The 25006-nt window shown below is 38.3% G+C and overlaps 1 protein-coding gene across 7 annotated transcripts in view; it reads right to left on the reverse strand.

Moving 5' to 3' along the window:
* Positions 1-25006, reverse strand: part of MCF2L (MCF.2 cell line derived transforming sequence like) — a 167774-nt gene that overhangs the window by 16743 nt on the left and 126025 nt on the right. For all 7 annotated transcript variants that reach the window (XM_026096949.2, XM_064503796.1, XM_026096951.2 and 4 more), the window contains 13 exons: positions 14886-15005; positions 13904-14020; positions 13248-13397; positions 12423-12547; positions 10407-10521; positions 9329-9448; positions 8238-8429; positions 7845-8036; positions 6961-7120; positions 6744-6814; positions 5558-5634; positions 4458-4524; positions 592-707 (listed from right to left, as the gene is read on the reverse strand). In XM_026096949.2, coding sequence (XP_025952734.1) covers positions 592-707; positions 4458-4524; positions 5558-5634; positions 6744-6814; positions 6961-7120; positions 7845-8036; positions 8238-8429; positions 9329-9448; positions 10407-10521; positions 12423-12547; positions 13248-13397; positions 13904-14020; positions 14886-15005 — 1622 coding nt within the window. The remainder of the gene's footprint in view (positions 1-591; positions 708-4457; positions 4525-5557; positions 5635-6743; positions 6815-6960; positions 7121-7844; positions 8037-8237; positions 8430-9328; positions 9449-10406; positions 10522-12422; positions 12548-13247; positions 13398-13903; positions 14021-14885; positions 15006-25006) is intronic.

The following is a 25006-nucleotide window of genomic DNA, read 5'->3' on the forward strand; positions in this document are numbered from 1 at the left end:
AACCCCCACCCAGTGGCAAAACTTACAGTCCAGTTTTGCCTGAATAAGAAATATTTAATACGCTTAACTTCTCTTGAAAATACTTCTCTTTTCTACCAACTTTAATATTATCCTGTGAAGAAAGACCTCACTAGCAGCAGGGAATCAAACCTGATAGAGAGGTCACTCAGTTATAAAATTAAACAGTCTCAACCAGACATAAGAATATTGAGAGGTTGTGGCTTAGGATAACGGTTTATTCTCCATAGCAGGTTTCAGTAAAAAACAAACAAAACCTCCACAAACAAACCTTGCTTTAATTAGCCTGTAACCAAAATCACAATGATTTTTCTTCAGGAAAATGAGCACAATGAAAAATATTACTTGTGTTCTGCGAATATTTGAGTAAAATTTCACACAGCTTATCTTTTGTAGATACTCTTCCTCTCCTACGCAATATGAATTTTGGTATGCTAAACAGCCAGATGGGACTCGATAAAGCTCTTCTAGCAACTTTATTCAGATTGAAAGAAACAGTATAAGAAACCTAGTGGTAAATGTAAAGTATCTGCCCATTGAAATGCCTTTTTTATAACTCAATGCATATCTCACCTGTTGTGAAAGTGATAAATTTCCTCCATATTCCCAAACAAAATATCCTTCTTATTTTGGAGCTCTGATGGAATAAGATGAGCCATGAGGGGGTTGTCCATCTCTGCAGCATAGCCCTAGAACACAGGAGAGAGGCACACCGATTATCTCCATATAGTCCCAGTACCTACCCCTCCCCAACAAGGCAGTCTGCCTGCAGGCTGATAAACAGCCAAGAAAGAGTTCAGTATTAACTGTGAACTAAGTCTACTAATTCTTTTTTTCTCAGTCCAGTAAGACACACTTACAGCTTCTGGAAAGACAATTTGAATAATTACTGTAATTCTTAGTTAAGCAAGGCAAAGTTTGCAGTCATTGCCACCAAGCAACAGCTATGTATTTCCATACTGCTTGAAAGTTAGTTTACACTTCTTCCATTAGACTTTACCCAGCACAGTTTAAAGCCACAGTTTCAGTATACATGCAGACCTACACACTAGTCTTCGCTACAGTCACCTTGTTCCCTCATATCGATAACTATTTCTGCAGGCAACAGGAATGATTAAGCTGCAAATTTTATCTTTAAGATATTTTCATTAGATTTGTCACTAAAAGTCATTACTTCAGATTCAGACATCTTCCACTTGTCATGTAAGGCCACATCCTCTTGCCTGTGCATCTGGCACCAATCAGGAGCAGAGGGCACACAAGTGGCTTTAGCCCAGGACTCTTCTCCTCTGCTCCTGAGGTTGCTTACCTATTCCTCTGCAGTGATTTCCAAATGATTTAAATAAACCAGTAGGAAAACCCTCCCCCGTGCTGGCCTGACTAGTAAGTTGTAAATAATAAACACAGCAAGTCTGCTGGAACATCTTGATTTAATGGCAATGTACTGACATCTGCACGTTTTAGACTCTCATATGACTGGTACTGCAGTCACCTTCTCAAACACAAAATCAGAGGGCCCTCAGGTAAAACAACTTCCTTCAAGTTTAACAAGGGGAACTGAACCAAACCAAACCTTCTGAATTTCAGTTACTACAGATTGGAGAACAGATGTTAGGAACAATGTAAGACTATCTATTCCTGGATTAAATAGCAGATATTTTTCTTCAGTAAGTGTTAAATTAAGATGTGATCTACTATAGATTTTGATTTATTTATTTATTTTTACAACCATCATGGACAAGGTAATCATGGAAAAACAATTGCATTAATTATATTGATTTATAATAAACTGCACTGAATTATAACAAACTGACTGCTTAAATTAAACGGAAGGAAAGTGCACCTACAACCAAGACTTTCATTTGCAAAGTTATGTAACTACAAAAAGTAGGGGAACTAGCTGGTAAAGTTAGCTAGCCTGAAGAGTGTGAAGGCTTGGTTAGGAAAGTGATGGGATTTTTTTTTTTTTTTTTTTTTTTTTTAAAGAATTCAAAAACATTCTTTTAAAAATCTGGATATCATATCTCAAGCACAAGACAAAAGAACAGCACTGTAGAAAATGACACCAGACCTCATGGGATAAGCAACTCCCTCTCCCATGTCTCTGCCCCAAAATAGGAAAAAGAAAAGACTGAAAGGAAAATAAAAAGTAGTATTTTGAGAAGACCAAAAGTGCAGCCTTAAAAAAAAAGATAACAACATTCAATCATTTACATAAAATGGAGTTAAAAAAATGAACACGGAAATAAGAACTGGGAACACCATGCAGCTTAGATTGAGCAAACTTTAAAAATAATCAGAAACAGCCTCAACAGAACATCTCATTTCCATTTGAAGTAAGCGTGACATTGAATACAGCAACAAAGATAGAATTGGCTTAAAGGAGAAAGTAACCCAACTGAGATGGAAACAAAACTCAGAGCTCAGTACTTCAGAATTCTGAAAAAACGAAAGCGTGAAATCCATACATCAACAAAAAGCTTTTAACAAATCTTTCACTTCAGGCTGGCACAGTACTTATGTTTTAAAATTCAGTATAAAAACTTCACATTTTACTACCTATGCAGTACTTGTATTTTAAGAAAAAAAAGCGGTAAACTATCCAAGCAGCCACAAAGATCATGAATCCTACCTCAATAGTATATCAGGCTTTGCTAAGTCTTCCCTTTGAAAACTGTTCCAAAAGCACAGATGTAAATGGGAAAAGGAATAGAATAAAATATCGCAAAATAGACTAGGCTAATATTTTGCTCCAATAGAATTACTGGATTTCACAGGCTAAAATGGAACAACCATGTTTATTAATGAAATCACGGCTCAGATGAAAGCATCTAAAGGAATTTCCCAGTGATTGATCTTGGTGATTGCAACTTTCCACCGGAATCCTTGTCAGAGAGAAAAAGCATGGTGATGAAATGTGATGTAATATTAGAAGACACGGTCCATATAGAGGAGTATCAGGTCATTGTACAGGAAAAATGGAAAGATTAATAGAGCAGGAGAAACAAAGGAATTGGGAGAACAGCCAAAACTAGAGACGAATAACTGTAACTACTCAAAACCTGGAAAAGTGCCATTGAACAAGACATCAGCAAGGATCTGATTCAGAATTACTCTTGGCAGTTCTGATCACCCAAGTTCAAGAGAGATTAACCCCAAACAGCAAGAGGTGTACTTGGCATGGTCAGAGTATTGGAGAGTTTATCACACCAGCAGAAAACTAAGACAGTTCAGCCTAGCAAGACAAAGGATGCACTGCATTCTATGTAAGACAGGAGTAAGCACTAGAGGAACAGAAAGACAGATTCTGCAACAGCTGTCCAGCAGCATCAGTAAGAACCAAAAATTCCTCAGCTATTTAAGCCTTGATTTTATGCATATAATTATGTAGACAGCACTGCCTACAACAACAAGGAATAGATCCAAGTGATCCTTAAGGTCCACCCCAGTCCTGCATTGCTTTATCACCACATATCTAACGTGACTGTGCTATTGTCATCAGTACTTCCCAGGACTTGGGCAGGACCTAGGACAAGAATGCTGTAGGAAGCAGAGCACAAACTAGCCAGAGGCAAGGCCAGTGGGGGTGGTGGGAGTGTTTTGAAGACTTAAAAGCCTTCATACAGTACTCTTATTTGAAGGTGCACACCCAGAAATCGTCACTCCCTGTCCATAATTTTAGACAGCTTCTGCTTAAGAGCTTAACCTTGGCATGGACATCAGGAGTACCCCATTGGCTCACTTCCAATTCTTCCTGAAGAAAATAATTCATCCTCAGTTTTCTGTGATTTTCATCTTCTACAGTCAAACTGGACTACAATGAAATGATGTATCCATGCCTGAGGATTTAATACACTTGAGAAACAATATAGGATACTGCAGCATATCTCCAAAGCAGCTCATACTACTGCAGGTATGCTTCCATACTTCTATACCTTTGTTTCCTTTATAAATTTGAATCAAGATACTCTTATTTCAAGACACACCGTTGCTGTAGCTGGATCCAAGATATTTGGAAGATCGCCCAAAGGTCTACAAAGAAATACGCAGTTTTGCTCATCTGACACAAGGTTCTCCCAATGTAGGCTCCTGTTCCTACATGTGCCAGAACCTTTTTGGGGTTGACTCAAGGCTCTGTAATGAGCTTCTGCAAGGACCATTACAAATCTTGCTGCCTTCTACCTACATAGTTAGGCATATCTTATTTTCTGCCCAATTTGTGTTTTCTAATGTAAGATCCTAGATGCAGGAATATTTTCAGAAAAACAATTGCCTATTCCTGCCTCTGTGAAAATATGATTAGAGAAGAGAGATGTAGCAATCACACTGCTTGATAGGACAAGCCGAGGCACTACAGTGATAAGGAAAGTATATGAACAACTATGAAACAGAATAGATAAACAGATTCACTAACAGCCACAGTGAAATTTAATCCTTACCTCAAGAACGCAGAGAAGTTCTTCCACATACGCTCGTTCGGTTTCAATAAGTTCATTAATTACATGCCTGTAAACAAGGATTGATAATTAAGGAAGGCCTACTCACTTATGCAAATAAATGAGGCAAAAATTAACTTTGTCTGTGTGCCTATTTTATTTCAGACAATAAAGGATCAATTTCCTGTAAATGGAAAATGTGAAGTTTTATATAAAATTTCTGTAAACAGTTTACATATCCTTGTTGAGAGGTATGCATTTTTAAAACATTTTAAAGTTGAAAATGTGTTTAAAAGGGGAAAAAGCCAAGCCTAGTATTTTAAGTGCTGTAGGAACTGAACTGAAGCAGTGAACTGCTTCATCACCATACATCTGCCATGTTTACAAGTATTATAGGAGCTAGAATTAGAGCTGCACAGGATTATCAAATACAGATTTAAAGTTACTCTGGTCATTCTGAAGTTGAGGCATATAATATTCAGGTATTTAGGGCATATTTAGATATACACAGTGACTCTATTATATTTAATTTTTTTAATATTCAAGCAAGCGTGCGTTTTTTCTTTCCTGTCATTTTGGATGAATTAGCGTGAGGTTGTAACAGTGAAAAGTTAGCAAAGCATCCAGTTCTCAGGTAGAAAAGCAAGCTCTGCTATACCAATTGCAGGCAGTACTAAGTTATTTTTGGAATATAAGTGACAGTTCACTTTTTATGTGGAAAAGTGATTTTTCTTAAGGTTTATCAAAACAGGGACTAAAGAGAGTCAAATCAAAAAAAAAAAAAAAAAAAAAAAAGTCCTTTGAAGTACAGAAACCAAGACTTCTGAAAGTTTAAATGAGGCTTAGATGTTTCTGAAATGAAAACTTACAATTACCCAGCCAGGGCATCACCTAGCTATAGTAAAGCTAGAAACTGGTGCTATATAAAGTATGAATAAAGCTACAGACTGAAACAGACTAAAGTATCTTCCTCTGTGTGTAGACCATAGCCAATGCATTTCCAAAAGTACTGAGGCTTAATTCAGAGAAGCATACTCAAATCTTTCCAGATTTTGCTGGAACCAAATCAGAGAAAGAGCATTTTTTAATCAAGATATACTTACTGCCGTAATACAGCTAGGTTTTCTTCATCATCCATTGTAGATCCTCCCCTATTTTGATGGAGTTCAGTCATTTCACTCTAAAAAAGGAAACAAACAGGAAAAAGAAAAGTCACAACAGCATCATAGAAGGGGGGAAAAACACATTTAAAAATATGTAACTTTTCATCTGCTCTACTTGCATGCATTTTCACAGGGAAGACTGTACTCCATTAGAGATAAAGGCAATTTGCAAGAAGGCAGTAAAAGACTCAAAGTCAGCCTGAAGGTCTTGAGGCACACAAGACCACTTAGACACAAGCAGTTCTCCAGGAAGGGCCACCTTTGAAAACACCTTGGTTTAAGCTTCCTTTCCAGAAAAGGCATTAGAGCATCAGCATAACCTTGGAGGCAACTTGGTCTGTTTTCTAACCTAAAAAATGAAATATATGTCACCCCTTTCTGCTAATGTCCTAACTTGACATGGAAGTTCACTTTTGCAATGTTTACTGTAAACAGCTGAGCTACTCACAGCTTGCTGAAAAAAAGGGAGGTTCTGCTTCCAATCGCCCCCAAACCAACCCTTCCCCTTCCTCCCCGCTCCCCCAACTGCTGCCCCTACTGGTCATGTGGTCCTGCCTGCCTCCTTGCATCGCTTCTTGGCTCTTACTGAACCTTTGCTGAGCTAGTTCAACTCTCAAACCCAGTGGGAAACTACTCGTTTCTGTTGCTGCTGTCAGGTTACTTTCCTTGCTGAAGGCAGCACAGGAAGACCTTCCCCACTTGGGAATGGCAACCCATTAGATCAGGTGAAGCTCTCTTTGAGCCAACGACAACTACCTTTTCACTCTTGCCAGTTTTAAGTGTAGCTAATTACTATCGGCAAATAATAAATGTTTTCTGTTCACAGATTTTATATTTTGCTGCCCCTAACATTCTTCCTAATATAGGCAGCTATTTACTTTACCTTCCCTCATACCTAGCTGAGCAACAAAGCAGCCTCTATTTAAACCACGTGACTGCTTCACCAGAGTTGCTTCGATAGGGGCAATACCATCACTTTTTCTGTGGAACCACCTCATTCTTCAAGTTCTTCAATAATTTAATATTAAATATATATTTAATATTGTGTTAGGACTTTCCCTGGCAGTATGTGCATGAAAAGCACATAGGAAAAAAAAAAAAAAAACACAAAAATTACCAAAATTACCTTTGTTCTTTTGTAGTTTACCCTCCGAAGCACACTACTTTCTGAGTTGGACATGTAATTTCTATGAGGACCTAGCATGTAAAACAGAATCCAACAGCGGTTAGAACTTGAGCGGATCTGACACAGATGTTTGTGCAACCACAAGTTATAGCTGAAAGTTTCTTCAAGGTCCTTAGCACAGTGCAAAAAATATTTAAAGACTACTCCAGTTACTTACCTGGAGAGGTACAAGGAGATTTTACAAAGGCTTCAGGTCTTGGTGCAACTGGCTGAACAGGACGCATCTGCTTAGCTGCCAATTTCTTGAGGCTTACTTGTCTCTTCTGAAACATTTCCTCCATGCTTTCCTGCTTCTGGAATACCTTTTGCACATGCTCCTACAGTTGTCACAGAAGAAAAAAAGTCACTGTCTAGACCTTTCACAACAAGCTACACTACCATTTGTGGTACATAGATTTTCAATGGTTATCACTTTTATACCACATATAAAAATATTACCCTACTCTTCCCTCCTAACAAGGTGTAATTTACAGTTGTTTAGTACCCTTAAAAAAGGGGGACATCACTTCATAAAACATTCAAGCTCACTGTAGAGAAACTTACAGGGCTCAGGTTTGTATTTCTTATAGGAACTTAGGGAAAAGTTTTCTTGAAGGTGTCTAGCATTTTTCTTACAAGAAGGGATCAGCCAAGAAGAGAGACATATTTTCAAATTCTACTTCATAACTGCCTTTTTCTAGAAGTCACACAAATACCAGGGACAGTCATGTTTTTGCTACATAAGTAGATATTTTAAGCACTCATTCAGTAGAACTTCCCCCGCTTCCAGAAAAACGAAAAATTCTACCATCTGAAAAGTTGAAGTCACTATTAAAAGGCTCTTAAGTCCTTGATATCTATCCAAAGATATGAGAAGACCAGCAGCTCAGACAGGGAAATGTGCTGGCTTTCCAGTTCCCAGGTATAACAACTAGATGATTGACCTGATTGATGATTAGAATAAGGTCACCTAGCAGGATTAGCTTTATCAGTGGCCATGCAAGAGAGCAATTCTAAAAGTAACAAATGGCTGCATATATACACATAAAATTCTTCTGGTACCTTTAGGTCCTCATTGAGAATGTGTGCATATTCTCTGTAAATTTTATTCAACTCCTTGATTTTATTGCCTGCACCAGTGTCCAGGAACTTCTCAATCTCCTGTAATGCTGATTCTGCACCATCCTGAGACTGACACTTATCTACAGGCTGTGAAGCCAGCAGATAAATTCCTTCATCGCACCACTTCATAGACTAGCAACAGAAAAGAACAGGCTTAGCATACACTGATGTCAACACTAAGAGGTCTAAAACATTTTATATTTGTGAAGTATTCAGCTATATAGGGAGAAAACTTCCAGCACATGCAGATATTTTTACCTGCTGTTACGATAACTGGTTGACTGAGATTTTACAAGCAAGATGGGAAACAGAACTGTTCCATACAAAATTTACCTTTTCTAATAAGCCATGAAGTTCTAGAGATTTGTTAAGAAGATTCCTCTTCTGTTCTGTCTCAGTAGTAAAGACATCACAGAGATGATGAAGTTCACTGCATTTTGGAATAATGGAGTCCACAGCATAATGATTGCTTTGAATAAAACCATCACCCTCTGAGGCTAGCATTCTGGCCTTTGCTATAGTTTCCTGAGAAAGTAAGCATTGATTTAGGTACATCTTTTCCTGTATCAACTTCAGTTAAAAGAAAAAAAAATTAAAAATTATGCTATCTATTTTTTCCACAGTAAAACAGACATGATATAGAGTAAAACACCCCTCTAGTTAACAGCCGCCTCACTTAATAGATGCAAGTGATTTCCTGTCTTTCTAGATGCGTAAAAACTTCTGTGCCTCCACCTTTATTGTATTAAGAGTACTTCGGGAACATTAACAAGTTTAACTGTATGGCCCCCTGAGGGAACTGCTTTCAGTCTTTTCTATGCCTTAGTTCAGCAGCAGCAAATAAGTGACTTACCAGAGATGTTGGGGGTGTTTGTGTGCAACCTGATGGACTAACAACAATCTGAACCCAAATCAAAAAATACCCACCTCCAGCATCTCAGCATCAACAGCTCACTTATATTGTTCTATTATAAAACACAGATCATAATATGATAATAAGGCTCTACTTCTACGCTGTTCAGAGTATCTGTTTTTGTTTGTCATGTTTTAGCATATTCTATACTTAATACACAGCCTTCTGACTTTTAATGAAATCAATAGTTTTAATAGGAATGGAAGAAGCCCCTTGATAACTAAATCCAGAAATTGGCTACTGTACACACTTCACGTGATTCTTCGACGAACTGAACAAATCTACTTCAGGACTGGTCACTTGACTCTTTACGGAGGGATGCCCTAGACCTGGGTTACTCCAGTGCTTAAAAACTTTATTCTAAATTCCATCTTTACCTTACTTCAGACTGATTCTGTCCTGTTGTCAGCTTAAGCTCTGGACATAAGATATAGTCTGCAACTAAACATTGCTCCCCTCCAAACACCCACAGTATCATATTGGAAATAAGGAGAAATTACAGAATTCTTACACACGATTTTTCTTCAAAGTTGGCAAGATCTTTCAAAATGTGCTCCACATGTGAGCAGCTGTTTCCCACATCTGTGAAAGCATACAGTCTCTCGGACACAATATCCAAAGCTGCTTTAACCTGAAACAAGATACAGCTGTGCATCAATGAAGATGATTTCACCTCTCTGTAGACCCATCACTTAAATGGCCAATAATCAGTGTTGTGACCCACAGTATAAAATGAGTGGAACACCGAGATAAATCACTTTTTGTCAACCTACATGTACCTCCAATTCAAAATGAAAACAAACACAGAGAAAAGGCAGTGAAGTAATCTTGTTTTCTAGTACTGGAAAAAATCCAAGAAGAACAGTGCTCAAGGAACATATATGATCTTGCTTTTACCAGTTGACTATAATATGAAATGACATTAATATAAACAAATGGCCAAATATGAGGGAGAGGTCCCCACCACACCAACTGATTGAGACACAGATAGAAACCCTTTACAAATGTTTGTCTAAGTGTTGTTCCCATGGGACCAGATCCTGAGATTAGCTACACCAGTGTAAAGTGATCATAGGTGCCATCAAGCATATGAGTTAAACTAACATGAGATCAGAAACTGGCTGTACAATTTTTAATTCAGCCTCCACCCAGCTTCTAATGCTGTGGCTTCAACTTCCCACCCACAGTGCTGGAGGCTGTTTTATAAAATTTTACAAAGTAAACCAGGCAGAATGTTTAAGTAAGTCTTGGTTCCATAAAAGGGCTACTGGCAAGACAAAAGCTTTGCAGTCAACATACTATGCTTCTGTAGTGGAGAATAGGTTTCAAAGGAGTTTGAGTTCTTATACAGTGCTGAGCCTCTGAAAAAAACCCATACCACTGCAGAAGAGAAACCATTATGTCTCTATAGACAAGTATTCAAGGTAGTAAAGATAACAGGATGTCAAGTAAGGACAAGAAAAACAGTTGGAGAAAACTTTCACACACACACGAGTTGCAAAAAGAAAAAAAGGTGGGGGGAGGGGATGTATTTGCTTCTGAATCACTTCTGTATTACCAAATATTGACTGTCACCAAGAAGTTCTCACCTCTCTAAAATTCTGTTCAAAATTCCGAAGGTGCAGGCACTGCTCAAGTTTTTGCTGATGCTTAGTCCAAAACTGATCAAAGGCAATCTCTGTTTCATGCAATTGAGCCAGAAGCCTAAAAAGAAATACTGTAAGAATGATGGATGCAACCTTCAAGGGACAATACAATCCTCCACAGTAAACAGAAGACCTCCCTCAAAGCAGTATTTCCTCCCCCCAAATGACTGGGACACAGGAAGCTTTTTTCCTTTTTTTGGTATTGCACAGAATCGTATCCTAGAATAACACTGATGAAAAACTGAAACCCAATACAAACATTAAGTTCTGAAAAACTGGCAAGTGCTGATTAGAGGTTAGCTGCTGTGTGCACCTACTTCTCAGTTGTGACTCGGGACATGGGGACTTGGGGCTAGCAAACATGAAGAAAATGTGCAAATGCAGGTGGGCCAGGACTCAGGAGCCAAAGCCCTGGGCTATAAGGAAAAAATGAAGGCAAAGATACATACTGCTGTGACTAGCGGGCTGCCCTTACATTACATTTCTTGGAGAAAGGCCCATAAAAAACCTCAAGGTCATTGCTCCTACTCTTCTGAGCAGAGAGGCTCCTTTATATCATAGGCAACTGCACAGCAGTACTGCTCCACTTGTAATTTTAGCCAAACACCTTAAGGCTTTATTTTTCAACTCATCTACCAATACTGCATTTGACATTATGATATCCTATGGACTTATCTCTACAATGTGTTTTGCTGTGCTTAGGCTACATCAAGAGAAGGCTGTAGGTCAGAATTTTAATAAACTTTCCTTTTTCATATCACAGAAATGAACCTTGAATTTACAGGCTGAACTGATTAGAAAAAAGGCGCACACACACAGAGTCAGCTCATTCCAACTTTCTTCAGATGTTATATGTAGTAGGAACACTTTAGATAAATTAATACCCCCTGCAGCTGCCTTTCAGATTGGTGATAGCAACAATGACCACAAAAAAAAGACTCCTGCCAAGCTTTGTTCATTAGAACTGGCAGTTATTCAGAAAGAAGAGTCAGTCCAAGCGTAACAGAAACATGGAATGACAGAAAAAAAAAGAATGCAGACTACTGCCTTGGGGAAATGAGCTATGCCCTTATAGCTTTGTTCAGATTTACATCTGTGTTATGACGATAGAATGTCTTGAAAACCAGCAGTAATTTTGGGTGTTTGGAGGGAATAACATCTATTACTTCCCCTAAGCACACACACATTTCTGTGTAGATACTTCAAGAGCAGAGTACTCTCTAAGGGCCCTTTAAAAACTGCTAGCTACATTGAGATCAGCAATGCTAGAAGCTCCTTCAGGCATGTTTAAAGGAAAAGCAATCTCCTAACTCCAATTCTCTCTCTGAAGGAATGATGTGAAATTAATAGATAGCTCACCCCAGAAACCACAAAAAGCACTGACCATTGCTCTTTCAAGATCGTGGGGGTTGAAGAAATCCCAGAGTTCAAAATCCTCCACTGAAAACACCTTGTCTCAACAATGGATGTATAAAAAACATCCAGAGCTCCCAAACAACTTAATGAACAGTGGGCAAGCTACTCAAAAGAAGGGATATATCACTTCCATCTTTTTCCCTCTGCCTTCCTGACAACAGTGAGACATCTTTGGATTGTGCTCTGGTCTTTTAAACAGAGCACCGATCTTCTTTAAACCCAGGAAAAGCTGTTCAACTATACAGTCCAAGTATGACAAAAAAGAAAAAAAAACCCCACAAAATAACCAAAAAACCCCCCCAAACACAGTGATACTTTGTTGACACTGGAACTCAGATTGTATCCCCTATTCCCTTATTTGCAGGTGACCAAGAGATTACTTTGCTCAAGACAGATTTGATAACAGAAGTGTTGTTTTTGAAAGTACCTTTCACATACTTGCTTTGTAACATTTGCTAAGCATGCATATAGAATTAAGTACTAGAGGCAGGGAGAGGTCAAAAATCCAGAAAAGCATCATGCTCAGTATTTCACACCTCTCACCTTTCTACAGTTGTTTGATTGTCTAGTTGATCTTGATTCAGTTTGTATTCAGGGTTCTCAGTAACTGGTTTTGTAATACCTCCAAGGATATCATCTCCGTGTTCTACTGCTAACCTTATATCCTCCTACAAAATAAACAAACAAAAAAAGTCATCACAGGAATTCTGTAGGTTTCTGTAAAGACTTCATAAGGCACCAAAACAGAAAAAAATATTTTGTTTTAATAGCAATAGAGCAAGCATAGTTTGATTAAAAGCCATGCAATATAAAGACACTAAATGCTAAATGTCAACTTTTTGCATGCTTACTTCCACCTCAAGACTCTGTTATGAAAATTCAAATTCAGTGTAATAGATAGCCTTATAGTTTCTCCTTAGGCTACAAACATCTCGAAGGTTTTAGACATACAGTTTTGAAATCCTGACATAGCTTCTATTTTAGCTGATTTGAAAGAACATTTGTCCGTTCTTCAAGAGATCATATGTTTTTACATGTATGCAAATACAATCAAATTTATTGCTGCAAACAAAAGCTATAAATCAAATTCACCACAACTTATAAAGGAAATTCTACTTCCACACAAGTCATTATGCATTTGTACATAAGTACACTTGGCCTTAAGAAATGTCCTTTTTGAATGCAATAGAAATTCTTTCTTAACTTCTAACCAAACAAAACAACTTTAATAGGATTTCAGCATCTCACTTCATCATCATCCTCATCATCTATTAATTTCAAATACTCTCCAGATTTTCTATGAATGCTGCTAGTCATGGATTAAAACACACTTTAACAGAAAACAGTATCTTTACACAAAGTACATACCTTCATTTTGTTCTTCTTCTCTGCATGTGCTGCAAGAAGGGAGCTGGTTGACTGCACATCATTTGGTAGTTCTGTTTCAGCCAGCTCAGTCCCAAAGGACTGAAGAATCTGAGCTGTTTGCTTAACCATTTGGGCGAAACTTTCTATAGCCTTTTGGAATAAAAACCATGAAAGATGTTTCATGTCCTAAACACACTCACACATACACACAAACGCATGCACACAAGATACAACTCATAACACAAACCCGCACAGCTGAACTATAAGACGGAAAAATGGTCTAAGTATAATTTTGTAAGCAAAAGGAACCGTCACCATTAATTCCTTAATTGTATATTTTTCCTAGGCTTGTATCAGGTACATCTTCCTCATATTTTTATAATCTGGAGTTATTTTACAACTTGAGATTTTCTTTCCTCTAGCAAAAACAATAAACCTCAGCACAATATACTGTAGTTCCTTTGCTCCAAGCCCTAAGAAAACCACTCCCAAATTATTACTCATATTATTTCTCTAAGATGACTAAGTACCATTGGGAACATCATCTCACTCAGAGTATGTCAACTTGCATCAACTGGAATCTGCTTTATAAATGACAGGGTATAAAACAGAAGGGCCCATTAAACTGATAAGTTAAAATAATAACTAAGACTTACAGTGCGATGGGATAGCCATCTGTTATGGCAGTAATCCAGGGTGCCACCAAGATCTTCTGTTAATTGTGTTTTATCAATGTAACCCTGCAGTTCTGATACTGAGCCCAGCATTATGATCTGCAACAGCAAAGAAAGGGAACACGATCGGTGGTGGCAAGTCCCTTATTAGGGATTTTAAGCCATATCCTTCAGCCTCTGAGGGAGTACTTTCAATTTAATACAAAAGCATATGATGGAAGTGCTTCCTCTGGGTACAGAAAAACACAAAGTTGTTTCAATGAAAGTAATGTAAATTTAAATAACTGCAAATATGAGCATGAGCATCAGGCTTAACAGCACATACTAAAATAAAGCTTATGAATTACACAACATAGACAAGTCCAAAAGTGTTTTTTGTTGTTGTTGTTTTGCTAAACCACACACGGCTATCTTCTAGCAGAGCAACACCACTTCATTCATTACTTGCTCATTTTTCCTTGCTGTCCTGGGTCCATGGGAGAGAATACCGGATCTCCACAGATTCTGCATGTAAGGATATGGTTCCCAAAAAGCAGAAATAAGGGGATGGAAGGGAAGTATCTTAAAGACTAGCCTTCACCTTTGAAATTGGTATCTGATAAGTAAACAAACAAACAATAATAAAACCACTCACCCCCTCTCTGTATTTGTTTATCACCTATAGTTTTACATTTTTTTCTTAAAATATAAATGCTGTACACTTAAAGGTATAAACAGTGGGTTTATTGGTGAGCTAATATCAGGCATCAATAGTATGTTCACTCAAATGATAAAATTTATTGTATTTGTCCTTGGGAAATGCATTTGCCTAAAAATTCACACACTCCCAAGAATAAAACCATCATGAATTAGCCAAAATTGCTGGAACTACTTTTAAGCTTTTTTTTTTTTTTTCCTCCTCACTGGCCACATTAAGTGCTTTAACAGATCCCTGATAATGAAGTGAAAACAGAGGATTACTTACAGGTACTTTCATTTTAAACTCATCTTTGTTGAGCTTGAAAGCAATGTCTGAGAGCGCTCGATGAAAAAATCCCGTTGGGCGCAGCACGAGGACTAGTTGCAGGTTTCCTGGGAAAGATGCCTGCAAAACAGGTTCACTCCGTAATTTTCTATGTCTCAGTTCCAGAAGGTATTTTTAAACAACGAAAACCCTCTGATAAACCACAGACTAACTGTAGCAAAGGCACCGTAACGGGGCAACCAAGACTTGCGCGGAGCACTTCGTTCAAAAAGAAACGTACTCATCTTTGGGAGAATGGATCTATTTTCCTGGTATCAAAGTTTTCAGGGCTGGCTTGTATCGCCCTTAAGGTTACATCACAGCCAAAGAGACTAATGAATGGAGGTGGCTGAGTCCTTTTTCAACAGCATTACTTTCATGGTTACCCTACCTTCTCTTTAATAGGGGGTGCCAAGAGAAACCTCCATTACCATCCAAGTGCGTAACAGCAAATTTGTTTGTTCATATATTATCTTGCTAGTTGCCTACACAAACTATTGGCACCCTGGCCGAATTTCTCAGGCAGTAACTTAAGAGAAGCAAGGCTGAATTTTTTGGACAAAAATAAAAATTAGAAACAAACACAAAATAAACCTCAGCTAAGGTTTTCCGCATCATTCTCTTCCAGCTAGTAGTCCAATAGATCTTTTCCAGTTTTACATGCGATATGGTAGGAAATCAGCAGAAAGGAGAAGAAAAGCAATGAAACCACATTAAATTACTAAAAATCAACCCCTGTTGCAGCAGATGTTCACATACTTAGTATTTAGCCATTCTTGAAATCATGCAAATCTTCTCCCCTATTCAGTATTTCCACTGTAGGGAGGGATTGAAGTAAAAGCTCACTAAAGAAGTGATCATTATAATGATTAAACATGCAATTTTCTGCATTATACTGTTTGAAATTATGTCACATTTGTAGCAAATTGGATTACTAAAAGAAGTGAAACACTGACTGAACGAGCTGTCTGTTTCTCTGTCTCTAGAGAAACTGTTAATATCTGGATGGCTGGAGAGTGGTTTAATACATATTTGAAGGTTTTCAAGGGTTCCAGTCATTTAGCATTGGAGGTGACAAACTTTTAAATAGAAAAGTAGTTAATTTTTCTGGAAGGCTTCACAGATTATACTGCGGCTCCCCAGATAATCAACACACAACTGAGATTTCAAATTGATTGATGCACCTTAAAGAGTTCAGCTTTACAGTCTGCCTCCACTTCACTGATGTCTAAATTTTCTAGAAAGCGCAGCGATTCAGTCCCAAAGGGGTGCGCTGGACAGCTGGGAAAAGAATCCAGATAATGCTGATTTCCCACACTAGCTCTCCATCCTTGTACTACAAACAATCTTTCTATGCGTAGTAAAAGTAGTAACACCTCGTGGCCTGATTAACCCGGTTACCAAACACAGACAAAAAAGGTTACAGAAAAATCCTGACTGCACTGAGAAAGAAAAGTGGAGAAGAGTTTGGGTTTTTTTAACATTTATTCTAAATTACTGTAACGAAGCTGACAGCAAATTTATTTGAGAAAATGATTTAACTCATGCTAACAAATACTGCAAGAATGGACAAAAGAAAATTTTTACTAAATCTCCTGAAAAATATTTTTGGAGTGATAGCTGCATAGCCTATTGATATAGACTTGTACCAGCTTATTTTGTGCCTGTAATAGCAGTGTGCACACTATAACTGAGCTCTTAATTTTCTCTCTCGCAATTCCCCAGAGTGAGATTTATTTAATGACAACACCAACATTTCAGAAGAAAAAGCTCCAAGAAACAACATGTTTCAGATGACATTTTGAAAAAAAAAAAAAGATGGATATTCACATGAAATATTCACCTCAGCACACAACATCCAGACACAGAGTCTCTCGCAAGGTGAGTGGATAGAGCACAGTATGTTTTTCCCATTTAGCCTTGTCTAAAACATTGGTAAATGTCTATCCAGTTAACTTCAAGTTGAATATTTTACTAGATACATTAGAAACACATAGCAGAGTGAAACTATTAGGTATGAAAGACACTGAACTGTAAGAGTAATTTTTAGTTACATGTATGAGTAAAATTTCTTTATTCTCCCTTTACATTCTCACTTTTACACTTACTGACTATGATGTAGATTTTGATGCCAGAATTCTAAGGAAAATATTTAGACTATTACTGGGGGGGGAAGCAGGGAACAGTTGCAGCCAACTGCAAGGTTAAATTTTTCTGAACTCTGTTTTAGGTTTTTCTGAGATACAAAGTCTAACTGCATGACTGAATCAAGTGGGGTCTCCCATTGAGGTTCAATCCAAAGGAAACAGAGTATATGCATTACAGTTATTCTCCATCTCAGCACATCTGTCTGAAACAATGCTGTTGAGATCACTATGGGCTTCTGCTGTTCAGACTTATTCCCATTCAAGATTTGTCAGGAGTTTGGTATCTCCTGCAAAAGCTCAAATTCTAGACTACTTTGTTTGATCTTGTCTCTACTAGTCTCTGTCTCATGTGCTTCCCTTCTGTTTTCTTTAAAAATGTCTTTAAAAAACAATGCTTACTCTGCCTGGCACGCCTGGGAGTCAACTCTGCAAATTGACCTTTGTCAAACAACAAAAGGAGAATTTCTTTGGTAAACAATGTTGGACCAGTGCCATCCTATTTTATCTGAGCTTACATCTTCACTGTTTAAATACTACTGTTTTCCTAACTTTTATTTTATTTTATAGCCCTGGTGACCTGCAGAGACAACGATATGATGTAAGAGGCACTCCTTAAACATGCTTGAACTCCACCAACCAGCCAACTTCACACTGAACAAAAGAGAACAACCACCACAACAAATCTCCACCCCAGTCCAGCAGCATGTGTGTTTGAAGCCACTGTATACTGAGCAGACAAAACAAACAATGACTTCTCAGTAACACTGCTGTGCCAAATGCTGAAAACAAATAAATATTCATGTAAGTTTAATAGTGTCATAAAATAAACTACCTTCAAAGACTGTTTTAGTAGAGTCATTGAACGTTGCTGTGACTTGAAGAAGGGTTTGTGTTACCCGGGACTGCTTTTTCCGAAAGTGTCTTTCCTTACTAGCCTAATAAATATGGATTGCTCCCCCAGCCTCTTGTCTCAAATATCATACTGTAACTAATTTGATGCTTATACAAAAGAGACCAGGGATAAAACACTGTCACATCTTTAGTATCCTTTATTAACTGATGAAGTTATCATTTGAGGGATAATGTCACCTATTCATAGAGAAATTGAGTACCTCTAGGAGAGCTATTGAATGGGAAATTAAGACCTTTCAGCATTCTCTCATACTCATTAATGCAGTAGAAGGCATCCTAAAGGCTTTCTCAGTTCAACATTTCTGATTAGTTAGTTAGAGAGAAATTTTCATGGCATCACTCCCTTTTTTAGGTAATCGATTTACAGAATTTATTGTAGCTAATAACTTCTGGAAATTTATCTAGCCATTAAAAAAGAGACACGATCTTTTGACCCAACTGTAATTCTATGGTCCACGACCACATGCAAGTGATACACAGTTCCCTCTACATACAGAGTAAGAACTGTTCCCAGTCTATCCTCTGCAAGAGCCCCTTTCAGTGATCAAAAAATTACACTATTTCACTTCTGTTCATAAATATCAAACTCCTTAAACATCCTGATGGCAAGATTTAGCTTCTGATAGGTCAGCTGCAGCAAAGCCATTTTCAGCAGTCATTAAAACAAATTGACACACAGAACACCAAGAAATGTACTCTAAGTCCTTCCCTGCAATGCAGCAGGCAATAGTGTGTGTAACCCACTACTGCAGCATTATAGGAATGCAACAAAACCATAAAATGAAAGTGCACTGAATATTATTTTCAGCAACTATGAATCTATGATTTAATGCTGTGTGACTAAATAAGCTCTTTACTTAACAATACAGCTGCCTTCTGATATGGCTAATATTTAAGCATGCCTAGTGACCCAAGTTCTCTCTCCTGAGGCAGAAAACACAGTCCATATGAGTCACTGCATTGCATTCTTGTATTTGCTAACCAAAAATATCAGTGAAGAAAAATAACATTTAAATAGCTAAAAGATTTTTCAAGAGCAGTATGTTAAAAACCTGTAATTTTCTACACCCATGTGGGACACTGTTCATTTCACTTGAGAACTTTGAAATAATAATACAAAAAAACCCTAGTTTTATTTCATGATGTTGAAATGGTGAGAAGAAACTTTGTTTTTAAAGATGAAAATCTTTTCTTGTACCAATATGAACCTATCAGTACCTCATGTTGGTATATATGTAAGCATATGCACCAAGGTAACTTATGAGAAAAAATGTCTAACAAAATTAACTGGTTAATGACAATCTTATTTTCAGTGAAAAGAGTAAAAAAGACAATTAAAAAACTCTTTACTTTTTTTTCACTTCAAGATCTGGTACTGCTGGTAAGAATTAAGTTTAGAAATGCTACGCCTGAACAAGATCACTTCACAGAATCACACAGTAGTTGAGGTTGGAAGGCACCTCTGAAGATTATCTGGTCCAACCTCCCTGCTCAAGCAGGGCCAGCAAGAGCAGGGTGCCCAGGACTGTATCCAGTTGGGTTTTCAATATCTCCAAGGATGGACTCCAAGGACAGACTCCAACTATTTAATTAAAAGTATTGTGAAGGCCCATGGCAGTGGAAGTAAGTAAAGTCAGCAAGCTGGACCCATAACTTTAGGCTCAAACATCTGTCATCCTCCCCTGCTCTTGCTGTGTCCTAGTTGGAAAATTTATGTAAGATTCTTCCTTGAAAACTGTTTATAGAAGTCTACACAAATTAGAGTAGAAATACTGATTAACAGACAAGTTCCTGTATGAACCTCTCTAGATCCGTGAGTTCTAGAGTAAGGCTCTCTAAAAGCAGCCTTGGAAGGATTTTACACCCATACGTTCCGAACATCTGGGCTGAGCTGTCGAACAGCAGCCTAAGCAGGCAGTCACTGACAAGAGGGACAGCCCGTATCCCACCCCTGCCCAACTCATGTATCGCTTCCTCTCACTGGCATCAGCATTGGCACTTGTTCAATCCTACTCAATGATACCAGTGCTTCATTTTCTGTGTTTGTCTCCTTTCTTCACTTCTCCATCAAGTCAAGCAAGAGTCAGTTCCAAAGATATATTAAAAAGAAAAGGAAAAAAAAAAAAAGACGGACATGCATGTACATATTAGGTTTGAAAAAAAGCCTACCAACTTCAACAGCTGAGCACAATGTTTCACTTAAAATAGTTAAGACTAAGTCTGCCCAAACCAGGAATTTATACACAGCACAGCCCTTAAATCAAAGCTTTCCAATACACAGAAGTATTTGCCACCCTTCAATTTCCTCAAACCTGGAAATGAGAAGAACCTTCAGTGGCTGAACAAAATGAGAGCTACCTTAAATCCTCATGGAAACTGGCTAACGCTACTCAGAAATAGGCTGACCCATCTGCTTTAGGCCTTTTTTTTTTTTTTTTTTTTTTTTTTTAAGAGAGAGAGAGAGAGAGAGAGAGAGAGAGAGAGAGAGAGAGAGAGAGAGAGAGAGAGAGACTGAATCCAGCTGTGGTTTAAGCAGAATGTAAAAATCAAGTTAGCTGCATACAATCTTAATTATCACTTTCCTTCACAGAACATTAACAATAGAGACTGTCTTCAGCACTGAAATGCATCCTCAAGTTAAGAAGCTGTTTATAAGGGGACACAAAGAGAGGCAGGCCAGACCTTGATTATGTCACTAATAAAGAGGATATGATGCTGAATAACTGGAAAGGAACAATGAAAGCAGAGCAGGAAGCAATCCTCACCTGCTCTTTGAGGGGAGAGTGAGTAGTAGCAGCTTATTTAGTGGGGAACAAAGATCAGAGTTTCCTTGCAGACAGGCACTGGCATTTTTCCTGTCTCCAGACTGCCATCGTGTAGAGTGGCCTTGCTTTGTTGGTGCCAGCAGGGAGCTATTTAAACTTGCTGTCACCTGAAAGCTCAGCCATTTCACCCACACCAAGCAGGCAGAGCAGCAATCCCACCCACTCCTACTTTACAGGAGCTGTAAACAGCATTTAGGTGCTATACACTATTGGGCTGACGGCATGTTCAAAGAAGGAATGTGGCGATGTGGTCAAACTGCCCAAGACCTCACAGTATCAGCAGGAAAGAAAGAACTGTATCTTAGTAAACTGCATGTTTTGCACTAGTCCCACCAAGGATGGGAGGCACTTGTTGAGACAGGTTGCAGCGCAGTCAGAGTGCTGCAGCCCACCCCTCAGAAGGGGCAGCACAGGAGCAGAGCTGTGCCTTGGGACTACACCCAGGCAGGCAGCCTTTCTGCAGCAAATGCCAGAAGGTGAGCTTTTGGAAAAGGAAAGCAATACCTTTGAATTTTCATATCTCAGGTCTCCTCCTGTGATGCTCTAAGCTTATTTAAAACACAAATGAATTATGTTGATAGATACGTATACCTTTCAGATAAAGATGCAGTTAAAATAAAGTTGCAGTCTGCTATTCAGTCCCACTTGGCATCTGTCACCCCTTCACCTACACATATCCAAGCATGTGGATCACCTAAGGAGAACAGAATTTCCAATTTCTATGACTGAAACTTTTCCTTCAAGAGCTACAGAACAGTTCATTCTGCTGCTTCTACGCTCCTACAGAGCAAAGGAAAGCCATTCTGATAAGCAATTAATCCAAAAAGCTTTTTCTTCCATTTCCCAGGTAAACATCCAGCTTTCAGATATGACACTTGAACCACATGAGCCAAAGAGCTAATGCTTAATTCCATTTTAGTCTAAGGAGTGCAGTTTTAAAATATTTGGAACATAACTCCTTTTTGTTTTATGAAGAGTCTCAATATAGCTGCATTACCCAACTCTGTGGTTTTGTTTTTCCTGCTTCACTTAGTAGTATGCAGTAAGCCACCTGACACTTCTTTCCAAAATACCTCTGCATATAAAAGAGCTAATAAGTACCTTTTTGCAAGACTACGTTTATTCCTGGCTAGAATGAAGTCTCTTACACAGGCTTCTTGTCAAGAAATAATCTTGAATAAATCAATTTATCAATTTTTTTTTTAAACTAGATTTCAAACGATAAAGTTGAGCTTTTTTTATGGGTTAGATCTGTTTGATATTTGTGATATTACAACTTCATTTTCAGTGTTTAAGTGATTCTGTTTTCTCCTTTTATGCATTAAAAATAATGTAATAAAAAAGAGAAATGACTGACCAAGAAGACTGTGAAAGTGCACATATAATGTTCTCAAGACATCTAAACCAACAGACAAAACCATGCAGCATCTCCAAATAACCTTTTAATTTAGTTTATCAGTCACTGGAATCACTCATTTACAATAGCTAGAAAATTGATACAAATTATTCTAGCTTAATTACACTATTAACTTCTCGGTGTTGCTTTGAACACAAGCAAAAATGCCTCAGATCAGAAACATGTCTAGGGCTTGAAAGACCACCATTTTTTTCAAACTTTGCCCATACAAACTGGCAAATGTCATTTCATTTTTCAGAACACGATGCAAAGAGCTAGCTAGAAACTAGACTAGCAGAAAACTATACATAACAAAATAGCACTTTTCATGACCGTGGAGCATTGGTTATTAAACACATTTTTCCTCCATCATCCGCTAAGTAACTCAACCTCTCTCATAAACAAGGCCAAAGAACTCCAAGCTTGGATTACTGTAATTCACAGTTTCTCACCTTGGATGTAAAACCAATGACAAGATTCCAGATGGCACAGAAATGGGACTGCCTGGCTCCTGCAAGGTTTAGGCTGGTATTAGCACTGCAGTCTCTTCACTGGCTTCCAGTCTCCTCCTCCTGCCAGCTTAAGGTCTTGGCCCTAAGCTTCAAAGCAATTAATGGGCTAGGCCTCTGTTGCATTGAAGGCTGCATTTTGATTTATGAAGAGCTAAGAAAAACACAGCCTTTGGACAATGCAATCCAAAACAGAAGGCATGAAAGCAGCACGCAAAGCATTCTCGGTCAAAGATGGCAAATCATGAAGCAAACTTACACAGGAGGCTGGATGAAACTCAAGTCTTGACATCCCCCCCTTCCCCCCAACTGCTTCCTAAAGATCAGTTGCCCACATACGTTATTCCCTAAGCACCAAACGTAAGAAAGTTTATTTCCTCCAAACTTTCAATATGACGCTCATTGATGGCTATGAGTGAAACTCTTCACGATACTGAGAACAGGTTTTATGCATGTAAAAGGGTGAGCTCACCCTTCAGCCTTTACCCAAAGATGCAAGATAACAAAACAGAGACACAGACAAAGTAATTATATAAGTTTCATTTTTCTTTTTAAAGAAACCACACTGAAACTATGAACAAAGCAGTATGAAACACTAGAACACACTGATTAGTATGGTGGCTTGCTCCTACACTGTGCATTGATTATTGCTTCCTTGGATCTGATAATGCAAGGAAAAGAAGAGTCATCTATAACTCCAGGAAGGGGGAAAGAGGTGATCTGTTTTGTCAGGTGTTTGTCATTCACCACTTCTCTCAGTTGGGACAATATGGAGTGGTTTTACTGACCTCTGTGACTGCACCCTCACTCAGAAGTCCTGCCTTTTTTCTACAACCCTATCCACTTGCTCAGCCAGGGAGCACAAAAGGTTCAGTAGGCCATTAACTCTTTGCCTGCCAGCACAACTGCAAGGTCTGCTTGGTCTCCATACTTTCAGCAAGGCATTTAAATGAAAATGGGACATTTTAATACAGATTTATGCTGAAGAATCTCAATCCAAACCTTAGCAGCTAACAAGACAAGAGGAAAAAAAACACCCAATTTTGATTTCAAGCAACAATGTAATAACAGAAGAGTGAACAATTTGCCATGGCTAACTAGTTTTCTTGTAATACATTTGAGTTTTCTACAGCCTCTCCAGGAACATACCAATTCAGTGCCAAGATTTCACATTTAACAACATAGAGCTTGGCTTTTGGCATCTCTACCAAAACTCCACCCCTTAGCCCTGGCTTCCCCAATAGGCAAAATTTCTCAGAGAGACCTCAGGGTAGGATGAATTCTGTCCAACTTAGAGCCATCTAAAAGCTACGCTTTTCATATAGTCAACAGTATCTCCAGAAGGTTATCCATCCCACCTACATCAGACAGGATGATTCACCCTCCAAATGTGTGCTTCTTGACTGCTGTAGGAGAATAATCTCATTTTGCGGTAGCTAAATCAAGAAAATAAAAATATATCGTGTTTGCAGTGTCTTGTGAGACAGAGTCAGCACATTTGCGAAGGACACCTTCTTGGGCATCCTCCCTTTGCAACTTTGTCAACTAGAAAGCAACAACAGCAAAGCCTGCATGCCCATGCACACTTGCCACAATCTCTCTCCTTGTCATATCTCAGGGAAAGTGAGGCCTTTTTTCAGCCTAACATCTCTGTCGTTGATTTCAGTTCTGCTGTTGCTACATGTTCTTCAACAGCAGTTACTCAGAGCAAATGGTACAGCACTGGCCTTCCACTACTTCTGCTAAAGTAGCTTCAGATGGTCTTCATAGTCTTAGTAGACTCTACAGCAACCCTGAAGTATCAGCATGAAAGAGAGATCAGCACTTCATCACTCATTTTCTGTCACAAAAAAAAGAAATGAGTCCTTCCATCCATCCATCACAGCTAGCAACGAAAAACGAAAAATAAGTGCTAGAAAGTTTTCATAAAATGTTTTCCACATTAATTTCAATTTGAAACATATATATATACATACATATATATTCCTTTGTTCTCTTTCTTTCAAAATGCATTTCCAGCATGCACTAAAACAAGTCAAATGTCTATATGCAAAGAGTATTGAAAAGAAAAGGAAAAAAACACAGTAAGAATTTCTGGTTAGCAGCTGCTTAATGCTCAGAAGTGCATTGCCCTCAGTTGTCAGGATAATACTGTTGGGCAGATGCTCCAGCCAGGATATTAGCGTTGGCCAGAGGACCTTGTGCTGGCATCTCTGATTTCACAAATCAAAAGGGTCTACCACCTCAGGGCAATTACAAAACATCAAAAAAGACTGCAGGGTAGATGTTGCAG

Source organism: Dromaius novaehollandiae, chromosome 1 (assembly GCF_036370855.1).
Source record: "Dromaius novaehollandiae isolate bDroNov1 chromosome 1, bDroNov1.hap1, whole genome shotgun sequence".
Taxonomy (NCBI): Eukaryota; Metazoa; Chordata; class Aves; order Casuariiformes; family Dromaiidae; genus Dromaius; species Dromaius novaehollandiae.